This window comes from Mastacembelus armatus, chromosome 7 (assembly GCF_900324485.2).
Source record: "Mastacembelus armatus chromosome 7, fMasArm1.2, whole genome shotgun sequence".
NCBI classification, from domain to species: domain Eukaryota; kingdom Metazoa; phylum Chordata; class Actinopteri; order Synbranchiformes; family Mastacembelidae; genus Mastacembelus; species Mastacembelus armatus.
The window spans coordinates 6,513,132-6,525,270 of NC_046639.1; the positions used below are offsets into that span (position 1 = coordinate 6,513,132).

Consider the following 12,139-nt stretch of genomic DNA (forward strand, 5'->3'; position numbering starts at 1 on the left):
TTATAGTGCAACATTTGCTTAGAATATTTGCCTGTTAATCAGTAAAAAACACATTTGAAAATGTCAGTCTGGCATCTGTTAAATTGAGATGGATGTTTTTCACTATTTTCTGACATTTTAATGGCTAAGCAATAAAAAAATCAGAAGATTAACTGATAATGAGAATAATAGTTAGTTTCAGCCCAAAAAACTTTCTCTCACACATCATAATGAACTGCTTCAATCATGTAGCCAGCAGATAATTTTGTCAGGTCTCTTCTACTCTCTCTGAACATGTTCACAAGGAGCATAAACCCTAAAGAAATGATCTGAAAACTGCTGCATTCACAGGTACATAACAATGATGATAGTTAACCAGGCACACCAGTATCAATCTAAACTAAGCTGCATGATGCAAACCCTAGGTTTCCACAATGAGACTCCATTTTGCATCGCCAAAAAGATCATGACACATACTGTGACTGGCCTTAGGTTGAGCCATAGCGACATGATGACTCATAGCACACAAACACTGACATGTTGTGATGACACAGCATGAAACGCAATAGGGTAACACAAAGCTGAGTCATATTGTTCTACATACTGTTCATATATGTTCATATATGTTGTTCATATATGTTATATGTTGTTTATAACATGTTTGATCTACTGCTATGCCACCAGTGCTCATACTACGAGACACATAGCATCTTTTGAATGAATTATTAGTATCATAATAATTTCACTAATTGAATAGTAGTTGCATCTTTGTTCATCTCTGGCTTTTAGTATAGAATACTCTGAAACTGATTTTCAGATAAACAAAGTGAGATTCTTTCTGTACTGGGAAAGGAGCTGTGGATATTTTTGATAATCTCCAATGTCATAAATTGTCTGCCAAGGACAGAGCCTTTCCTGTGTGTGTTCTCCTCTATCTGAAAGAAATGAGACACCCGGCTGCCCTTCAGACTTTCTGTTCTTACATTGCCTCTTTTTTCACACGTTGTCAGAGATTACTATATATGCTATTAACAGGGAAAAACAACCTTTAACTCTTTCATCGGCAGCCACGTTTAAACACAACTGCACTGTTTCATACTGTGTCCTGTGTCCCCGACACATAAGGAATCAGGACTGTCCACAAAGACCAAAGACTGACAACAACAACAACATCAGCAAACACCTTATTCCCCCAGGTGAGATATACCGAGAGACACACATGAAAGAATAAGATCTAACCAAAAGCTAAGCTGATCTACTGAATGTGGGTTTGCTAAAGTGGTTTGATCAAATCAGTATTCTAGACCATTTAATCTATTATCCATTGCTTTGCCATTATTTATGGTAGTAAGATATGAAATTACATCAGCTATCACACATTAAATAGAAGCACAAACCATGAAACTTCCTACAAATGCCACACTCCTGTTAATGTTTTTTTTAGTTATTATGGAGGAAAACAAACTGAAGAGGATTTGGATTCAAAACCACAAACAACCACTTAACAAAGCTGCCTAAAACTCATATGTTTTCACTTCCCGTGCTGAACATGCTAAGGTCTCACTAAAGATGAAGATTGCTGTCACAACTGTCCTATAGAGATAACTACACACCAAGGCAGTGGCGGCATGAGAATAAGTTATATTTAAATTCTGACAGCTAACCTGAGGAGGAAGACGCTGCCTCAACACAAAAACAAAACAACAGCAACACACTGAATGAACAATATCATGGGCACACTGTAAACACCCAGCCTTGAAGAGGAAAGGTGCAAAGGAGGAATACATGAATATGATGCCCATTTTGTTTAAAATGAGAAATCAGTGTGTGACAGGGTCTATCAGCAAAATTGCATATGGTTTTCCAATACAACTACAACCAGAATGAGACTTGTTTCAGTACCTGATGAACTATAGACATATTTCTTACAAACATTCTGTTGAATGTTTTTAATAAAATCCAAACATTCAAAAATATTAAATGGACGATCCACTATTCTAGACTCTCACCAAATAAAAAGTGACAAGATTTTGAATCATATCAAAAACTACAGATCAAGTACTTCACACAAATGAAAAAAAAACAAAAAAAACTGTGAGGAGGGGTCACAACCTGATTTGTTTCACCCCACTAGGAACCACAACAGATAGATAGATAGATCGATAGATAGATAGATAGATAGATAGATAGATAGATAGATAGATAGATAGATAGATAGATAGATAGATAGATAGATGACAGTCTTCCTGGTGAAAGATTTTAAACCAGGCTCAACAGTGTGGAGTGAGGAGTCTGCTAATAAATAGCAAGTACTCTTTGACTCCACTTTCTGCAAAAGAATTGGATTACACTTCCCTTGAAAGTATCATCATCTCTTGCAGGCTCTCTTGGGGCACCTTGACTGCTGACAGACACGGATTCCAGCAAACAGTGGATTCAGCACCGCGGACAGCTCCAAAACAAGCAGAGGCGGGCACAAGCGACCTGTCCGTCATCCGCTACGTCACCGTTTGACAGAAAAGCCACAGGGTTTGACATAAAAACATAGCAGAGGCTTTAAGTCAACCGAATATTCTCTGAGCACAGAGTCGGTATGCTTTGGTAGTAGATGCAAGCTGCAGGGTTTAAAATGTGACGCCCCAGGTACCATTAACCAACCATCATCATCATCATTGTCATCGCAGCTTAAGATAACACATTAAACATCCCTGCACATAAATTCGGTTATGGGATACTTTGGTCGGCCTGGAGTCTGGATGCATTTCAGTTCGGAAGCAGATCTGATGAATGATTAAAAGACCACATGCACCTAATCCCGTGTAGAAAGCAGGATGCTCCTCCTCTGTGGTGCTGCTGGTTAGTCAGAGGAAAAACACACACGCACACACACACACACACACACACACACACACAATGACGCTCTTCACTGTGCTGTGACAACCAATTACATAACCGGAGTGTTCTCATTTACATTCGCGTCCATTTCACCAAGTAATCCTGAAATACAGAACAGGGCGATCCCTGACCCATGTCTCTTCTATACTCATACAATGCATGGTATGTGCAGGTCAAAGCGGTGATGATTAGTATGTCTTTGGTCGACGCTGTTGATACTGAGTCTTGTTTACCCATTTGACGCATGGAAAGGAACACAGAATGAGAATCCTTTCACAGCCTTGGCCATCATGTCCATTTACCATAGTGTAGCGTGTCTTCGGCATCATATTGACCATTTTGGTGCTGAGGAGAGCTGTTAGTACAGGTGAATATATGGCATTAACTAGCACTAATAGTATCTGGACCCTGTGGTCATTTTGCTCATCCTGACAACAGCTGCATAATAAAAAAAACAAGACCTGCATTCTCCTTTACACGCGACAGTTTCGCAAAGGCTGCAACGGTAATTCAAGATGATGCAAGATAGTCCCTTGTCATATGCAAACAACAGTACAACATATAATATGACGCATGCATAATTCCAAAAAGCTAAAGCTGTAGTATTGCTAATGAAGTAGCACTCGGTTCGTATTGCAGCATGAAGGGGAGCAGACATTATCCAAAGGGGAAAATCTCTCCGTTGCTAAAATGATGCTCAGTGCAGCAATGTGGCGCACAACATGGAGCACACGGAGACTTACCAGAGATGCTGCTGCTGAGGTGGACTACCCGGTAGCCTACGCTGCAAATAATTCAGTATTTCCCCTTGCAATGACAGAAGGTGACCCTGCGTTCACTGCAAGACTCTGCATTCACTAGATCACGATGCGCGCAGCAAGGGGGAGCTCCACGGCACAGGCGCGCGTCGGGGGGATGGCCTAGCGATTTGCTTTCAGTGGACGACAAAAAAAAAGTGGTTGCAGGGAAAACAGTGAGCTAATGCATTTGGAAACAAGACTTTTAAATACCCACGTAATAACATTAGCTGCTTGAGCTTAAGGGAACTTTGCCAGCTGCATCCGCACGTGCAGGTGGGAGTAAGGTTTCATCAGCGTTAAACCTTTGTGTCAATCTGATTTAGATCGGCGGAAAAATATTTTTCAATGTTGATAGTATACCATTTCTAAAACAATATGGCAGGTTCTCCACACGGGAGAGCCCCAAAAGTGATTCCACTTTTCAACCAATAAGGAGAGAGGGTGGAAGGAGGAGGCGTCATCTCTTTGCTTGTTGTTCACGCCCACATTGCACTACACTGCAAGGAGGGAGAGTGCTTAGTGTTCTTTGGGTGCCAGCCTCCAGTGTTTTAACTACATAAAGACAATCTGCTCACCGGCTGTTTTTTATAGTAGTGCACAACTACTGCATCATATACCAAAGTGTTCTCATCCATAAAGCAGTGGCGTTTCCAGGACATTTTCACTGGGATGGCCAGGGTGGCCCATAGAGCTAGTGTGGGGTGGCCATGGCACAGTGAACCTTAATGAATGGCAGGTGATTAACATGTAATACCGATGTTCAATGCGTCGCATTGCAATCTTCAGCAATAAAATGGTGCCACAAAAAACTTAAGCTGATAATACAATCTGAACAGTACTAACAAGCAACTACCATTCTATTCAATTTCTATTTGACTGCCACCCATCACAGTCTCTGGAAAACTGATTATTTTAACGTGTTTATTTTAATATCACTAATCACTAATTATGTCATGATAGGCTACACATTCTCTCAGGGCAATTTTCTTATAGTGGAATAAAGCCCTCATCTCTTCCCAAGCTAAGAAAATCCATCAGCGTTTAACATGAAGTGTATTATATGATCATGAAAAGTGATACATGTCAAATTAATGTTTCATTTGACTTTTATTCAAACAAAAGTGGAACAATATGGGTATATGCACAAAGCTTTTAGACATTTCTTCAAATAAGAAAAAAAAAGAATTGCACCCCCCTATCAAGCGAGTTATGGTGTAGTTGTTTGCTCTGCACGTACAGGTTTTCACACATTCAGAAGAAAAGTCAACTTAACTACACACACCTCTCAATCAATAGATGCACGTAGTCTGTCTAATCAATTCACCATCCGTGACTGAAATCTCTCGACAGCAGATCAAATGATCTGCATAATCAATTTGGCACAGGTTTTACACCATATGCCCTTCCTGACGCAACCTCAGTAGCTGAGGCTAGCGGCCCCTGGTCTTCCAAATTGGTCTCCCATTCAATTACTAAACAGTCCGAGATTGGACACTATCAGGCACCCGCACTTGAATGTGGCCGCCTTGCTTTAGCATGGCATGTGGTATAAAATTACCAACTTCCTCTTAGAGAAAAAAATCGTTCCACAGCTCTCATTGGTCAAAACTATGCTGACCAGAGATCAGTTCTCATGGACTCAGTTTAGTATGACTGCGTAATTGGAAATTGCAAACTGATCCTGAATCAGTAGATCAGGATATGGGTTGATGGACTTGACCAACTACAAATCAAAGCAGGGTCTGCTCTAGGGTTGGCCACTAGGGGGCCAATGAGATTCTGGGAGTGGCAGTGGCCACCCTTGGCCACCCTTGGCCACCCTTCTAGACACGCCCCTGCCAGAAAGTGAGAGACTATAATAATATTGGTCCAATTTATTTGTTAAATTTGTATAATCATTGTATCATAATCATATTTCATACATGTACATAAGATCTAATGTAACTGATCATATTTTAAACATTGATTTTCTGACACAAGAACACACAGCAAAGAAGTTACATGTCTGAGCACAACTATAACCCACTAGACAAGACAGGCTCACATTGCAGCCATTTCCATTACCCTTCCCTTCTTAGTGCACTTAGTGATGATACACAAACAATGAGACACAGTACCATCTGCCTTCACGCTTAATGGATTGTTTCAGTGATAACACTGGTGAAATCCAGCGTGTCTGTAGTGCAACTGAGGTAATGATCTACTCATCTACTTTCCAACAGAAAAAAATAAGAACACTAAAGTTGTGTAAAGCAAACAGGATGCAGAGGAGGTGTGTGTTTTTCGTCCTGCAGAAGCAAATACCTCAAAGCTGATTCAATGGATGCTAATTTTTACATGACTCTGAAGAGCAATAAGTTAATTTTTCTAATAATAAAATTGAATTATTATCAAGACAGACTTTATATTTCACTTCAGTCACATACTAATCCACAACAGTTCATGATCAGAGCTCTGCTTTAATGTGCTGTTGTACAGTACCACACAAGCATCACCTACTGCAAACCTGATGCTCCTAACCTACACAAGACTATGCCATAATATACAGATAGTTTTAAGTCTTATCTATGTATAACCCTTAGCAGTAACAGTTCCTTTCCAACATAAGGACTGATAAGCTGATATTCTGGGAGTCTTTTTCCACTCCTTTATTTCCTTTTGGATCTGTTGTGTTGTGTACTACTGAGGGTAATTTTGTCTCCATGGAACCAGCTATTTTTAGATATTTACCCGTACTTATTAAAGCACAGGTAGATCAAGGAGACAAAAAGTGCAATCATTTTGCTTCACAGATTCACCTTAGCTGACAGATTACAGTATGAGTTTAAGTAGCTGACAGATTACAGTATGAGTTTAAGTGGTGGTTCAGCATTTGATGAATCTGCATGGATTAGGATACACATTTGGCCCGTTAACAATGTTCTCTTCTTGTTAACTCACAGATGTTTAGTGACATCTAGTGGTAATATATGAGTGATGCAAAAACTGAATCTGAACCTGCCAAACATGCATACTGAACAGAATATGACATGAACTTCTCTTGTTGAAGAATAGTAACATTTTATGTGAGATACCACAACATTTTAACCAGTAAAACATTGGGCCAGTCAATACTTTTCTCCAATTATAAGTAATCTGACCATTTTCAAGTCATGTGGTCAAATGAAACCACAATATGGATGAAGTGTAACGCTGCAATACACGAATACTAGTTCAAAATTCACAGCTAGGGTGTATTTGAAATTATACTGGATAGTATTTTGGTGAAATTCTGCTGAATTCATGCAGTTTAAGATCAAAATCTTCTATACTGACACATCTCTTATTGAAAAAGATGAGAAACACAAAACCAGTGGGAGCATTTTAGGATAATTTATGACTGATTGTAATAATCAACAGTATATTAACCATTCTGTATTCACTGTTGCTGTATGTGCCAATTCATTTATTTCACATGGTGTTTTATGATAAGTAGCAGTTAAATAGCAAAATGCTAATTTCATAAATCACAAATTATTAAAAGCAGAAATGTATTTAGACATTAAAACTCATTCTTGATGCAGATAATGTTCCAATGTGAAATCAGGTTTGGAAAGGACATCCCTATAATATCAAACGCACTAACTTCGGCTTGTTTTAGTATGTTACTAACATAAAGGAGTGAATCTGATTGTATGCATTCCCACCATGTAAGCGCTGTCTGAAAAAAGTACATGTTAGTGCGAGTGTTTTTTTTGTTTTTCTTTACACAATTCGTGCTGTTATTGTGAAGGATCCGGACAGGAAGTGGTTGACCCTGGGATGAGACAGGGACATACACAGTGTCTGGTGAACCACAACAAACTGAGGCTTTTCTCTTCGCACAGTGAGTCGGACTGTATTTCCATTTACCAAATACTGAGCACAGGTCTGCTGCGGCTCGTTAGGACCCGGCCTGGTCTTGGTGCAGACTACTTCCTTCAGCATTTTGTACTAACGTTTCAACCTGTCAGGGACTAGCGCAGGCTAGCAGCAGCTGTGTCCATATCGGTCTTAAGGCAGACTAGTATCATCGGTCGCTGGGTCCGTGAATTAGAAAGGTTTTTGACCCTAGGGCCTCAGTTATATGTAGTTTAGGTAACTGGTTCAGCGCTGTCTGCTTCACGTACACCACCATAGCAAATAGCCGCAAGAAAATTGGATTGCACGGTCCTTGATGACAAGACACTGAGGTTTTTGCATTTCACTGAACGTCGTTCCTGGATATGTCAATTTAACAAAACTAACATTTAAGCAGCTTGGCTGGATATCTTCCCTCTATTCGACATATCTAACGATATGTGACTATATATCTTCACGGAAATGCTTTTACACTGTGCAAATTCTTTTCATTTCTTGTTCCCACAGATCTGTGATTAGGGAGGGCAGTGATACCATGTGGAAGTCACATGAACAGCAAGGATGAGGCATAAACAACAAGAGGGCAGCCTGAAGAGCCAGCCGCTGCACAGTGTCCTTCTTTGGGAGGGGGCCTGCTGCTTGTAAAGCTGCACAAGCAGCACCGTGTGTCCCCCTGTCCTAAACATATGCAATGAACAGCACCACTCAGCCCCCTGCCATCGTAGATGGAGATGTGGCAGTCAGCTATGTGCTGGTGCCATTTCTCCTCATCACCATCATTGGAATAGCTGCAGCTGTGGTAAGTGGGCTGGATGGCAAGGGACTGAAGAATTATTATAGGCTCAGTAAACTCAGAAGAAAACAGAACACACAGAAATAAGTGATAATTAACAAACCTATTTAAACACTGAATATATATATATATATATAAAGCTCTTCATTTTGTGTGTTTCAGGTCATGTATATTCGTAAGAAAAGGAGGTAAGACCTATTATACGCAATAATTAAAAGGCACAGTGCACTATAACTTCACGTCTCTGTGGGATTCAGTAAACCGTTTCTTTTGTCCCTTAGAATTGACAGACTCCGTCATCAGCTATTACCAGTTTACACATATGATCCTTCTGAGGATCTTACTGAAGCTGACCAAGAAATGCTGTGGAGAGAAGAGGACACGATGGTATGATGATTGCTGCAGTACCTTAAAGATATTTAGTTCAAATTATTTATTCAAACTTTTTACTGTGGTTTTCAGTAATATTGGTGAGCACTGGTTGTCAAAACTTAAACGTTTTGACAACCAGTGCTCACCAATAAGCGCTGGTTGTCAAAACTTAAACGTTTTGACAACCAGCGCTTGTCTTTGGGACACTTTTAGTTGCAGATGTCAGTGTGCGGAAATGTATGCTGGTGTCTTGGTTACTCGCTGTGTTTTGTGTTCCTGTGTGGTTTTCTTTTGTCGGTATTTGGTTGCAACATTTAGGCTAACAGAACAGCAGTTCCTCAATTGGTTAGTCACTTCCTCTCCCTCATAGAGATACAGTATATCTGCGAGAAGTATAATAGAATAGTAGTAGTAGTATAGTAGTAGGAGTTGCACTGCTCAAGGGATGTAGAAGCCTCAAAGCTTAACAGAGCAGTTAATGGAGATATCAAATATCAGCTTTTAGATATCAATATTCACATATTTGTAAATGCAATTGGCACTACTCTTTTGGCACTAAGTTTGTGATAATATATAATGGTTAAATCAAAAAACATCTTACCTGACTGTGAAGCTGCGGATACTCCTGGTGATCCAAATTCTCTAGTTCAGAGAGATCTGAAATAGAAATAAATGGTGAAGGCTTTAAAAACACTATAGAAAGTAAGTTACTGACTTGCTTGACTCATATCAGAAATCGTGCACTGATCCTGGAGAAACACTAGGTGGCAATACTGACCATGGGCAGCAATGAAAACAGGAAAAATAATGCCTGATATTATGTTTTATGTTAGTTTAAAATGCTGTTATTAAAGTTAAACTACTGTTTTGATTTTATTTATTGTAATCTTGATATGTGCCTCGGTGAATCCTTCTGCTGACTCAATACAGAGGAGGAAGAGGAACAGAATTTCTTTCTTTTTTTTTTTTTAACTCAATAGTTGTCTTTCCAGGAATGTTGACTCTGTTACTGGGGATAATACACAATCACTTCTCATTGTTTTCAAAGGGACTGTTTAGTAGTTCCAGTGAAAACTGTGAACAGTGAGGTTTATGGATCAATACATTTTCTCTGGAAAGACATGACACTTCTGAGTGCCATTACTGCTTTACACAAAATATTTCATTTAATTGCTTCAGAGTTGCTGATACTTTGTACTTTATGTCCATAGATTGTACAAGGCTGGGCCAGAAGTTATCAACAGCAGCACCCTCTTCTGACCAAAGATGTCAATGCCTGATGTTATTAAACCAAGGCACTGAAGGTGGTCAGTGTGGAGACAATCCTCAGCAACAGAAATCATTTTGAAGTAATGCACATGATTATTTTTTTGTGTTTTTCATTGCTACATACCATTAGCTTTGAGTAGTTCTTATTCCTTATTACAGTTCTTATTCCTGTTTTATGTACAGCCAGAGTGACTGTGCATTTACGAGGTTCTAATGCCAACCCTATGTGCCACAGACCTTAAACATATTTATTTGAAATTATTTATTCAAACCTTTTTTTACTGTGATTTTCAGTAACATGACTTGGAGGTAAGAAATGTGGAATCTATCTAAAGATACATGTTCTTGTACATTTACTCTGTTTACATTTATAATATTGTGGGTGATATAGCAAGCAGCTAAGTTCCTGTGGGTTGTAGTAGGCATTTGTCTTGACTATAAAGGGCTGAGGCAAGAATATGAATGTCCTGCATGAATGAAAAATGATCAGTTCTGCTGTGAGAGGGCTTGTGATCATGGTCTGGACCAATTGTTGTGTAGAGGAAGTTTGCAGTGTAACAAATTAGGCATTGTAGATGAAATGCCTTTAGTTTGAAGACTGCAATTCCACTTGAAAAAGAGTTTAATATTATTTATTAAAAGTTAGAATTAGCCATTAAAATTAGACTGGGTTTTGTAACTTTTATTTCAGTTTCAGTTTGAGTCAACAGGTTGAACACTCCCTCTATGGTTTTAATTTGCTCACGGAACTTAAACTAGCTTGCCGATACTCTGGATCTTTCTGTGGTTTAGCCAAATCCTATGACTCTTATCAATGGCATGAGAAGCCAGATATGGACTTAAATAACACCAACCAACTCTCATCCCCAAAATGAGTTGTGACTAGTCCCCTAAAAATGTCCTGTCTACAAGGCATGGCACCAGGACAAATTTATCTGCAGCTGAGGATGAATGCCATAGGTCTGACTGTATCAAACACTCAGGAAACCTTGTTTTTTTTCTTCAATTGTAACCTTTCCTTGCCTTTTATTTGCATTACATTTGTAAATGTGAACAAAAACAGTCTTCAGCACTCAGTTAATCAATTAATGCATTTGAAATTGTGATGTTATGGAGTATGACACTTGGATGTACTTTAAAAGTAACCTGCGCATAGGTGATGTTGCTGTGGTCAGGACCAGAACCTTATCCCACATCATCCTCCTCAATGCTCTTTGGCCATTTTTGCATCTCTCTTCATGTTTTATGCCTCATCCAGATACTTTTTTGTTTTATGTGGAAAAACTGTGCAAACATGAACTACTGATGTAAACCTGATTGGCAGCACTGTTATGAAGTTTTATTTTCAGACTGCTAAATAAATACTGTGAAAAAAGTAAGGCTGAAGCAAAGATGTAAATTAACTGTCTTTGTGCTGTCACCATCATGTGCATTAAGCCAATTAACACTTAAAAATTACACTGCAGCATAATGGTTTCTTGAACCTTTGGGCAAAAAATTTAAATGGATATATGCCATACAAAAAGTGACAGAAAATTCTCTTTATTGACCATTTCTGATACAAATTGTTGTAGGGCACTATAGAAATATAGACATTGTACATTTATATACGTGTACATTAAAAAGAATCCCATCCTAGTGAGTTTACAGTATATAAATGAAAGGATGCAAGATGTTGGTATGCACAATGACACTGATATTGTCAAAAGTAGTTGGAGAAAGTTGAAAAAGACATGAAGTGACCATTGTATGAATTTGGCGAAGGTGGCTGTGTGTGGGTAGTGCCAAACACACTGTGGCCAACGGAACAGGTAAGTGGAAAGAGCGCCCAGTCTATCACAAACACACACAAACACACACACACACACACACACACACACACACACACACACACAAAAAACATATTTGTCCATGAAAATCTGAACCAACATTTCAGTGCACCAGAAGGATAAAAAGGATAAAACACACATGCTAATCTACCACAGTCAGCGAACACAGTTGTCAAGCTGACAGGTCTCCCTGACTTGCTTCACACATTTAAAGACAACCTGCCTGCGAGCTCTGGTTATGAACGAGCCAAGACGTGTTGCATATGCGTAAAATCGCACACATGACATTTTAGATACCTTATTACAGTCAGGTAAAAAAAAAA

General features: G+C 39.1%; 2 protein-coding genes across 3 annotated transcripts in view; one reads left to right on the forward strand and one right to left on the reverse strand.

Annotated features, from left to right (window-relative positions):
* pacsin1a (protein kinase C and casein kinase substrate in neurons 1a) overlaps positions 1 to 9,371 on the reverse strand; it is a 32,806-nt gene extending 23,435 nt beyond the window's left edge. Inside the window, exon 1 of the mRNA XM_026333276.2 lies at positions 9,320 to 9,371. The gene's annotated coding sequence lies outside the window, so the exon portion shown is untranslated. The remainder of the gene's footprint in view (positions 1 to 9,319) is intronic.
* On the forward strand, positions 7,448 to 11,846 carry smim29 (small integral membrane protein 29). Of its 2 annotated transcripts, none has more exons than XM_026333279.1 (5): positions 7,448 to 7,539; positions 8,061 to 8,352; positions 8,509 to 8,534; positions 8,628 to 8,733; positions 9,930 to 11,846. In XM_026333279.1, the coding sequence occupies exons 2-5, from the start codon at positions 8,245 to 8,247 to the stop codon at positions 9,996 to 9,998; spliced, it is 309 nt and encodes a 102-aa protein (XP_026189064.1). In that variant the 5' UTR covers positions 7,448 to 7,539; positions 8,061 to 8,244; the 3' UTR covers positions 9,999 to 11,846. The 2 variants fall into 2 exon arrangements, with proteins under 2 accessions (XP_026189064.1, XP_026189065.1); XM_026333280.1 differs by lacking the exon at positions 7,448 to 7,539 and adding an exon at positions 7,549 to 7,885.
* The last annotated feature ends 293 nt before the right edge of the window (positions 11,847 to 12,139 follow it).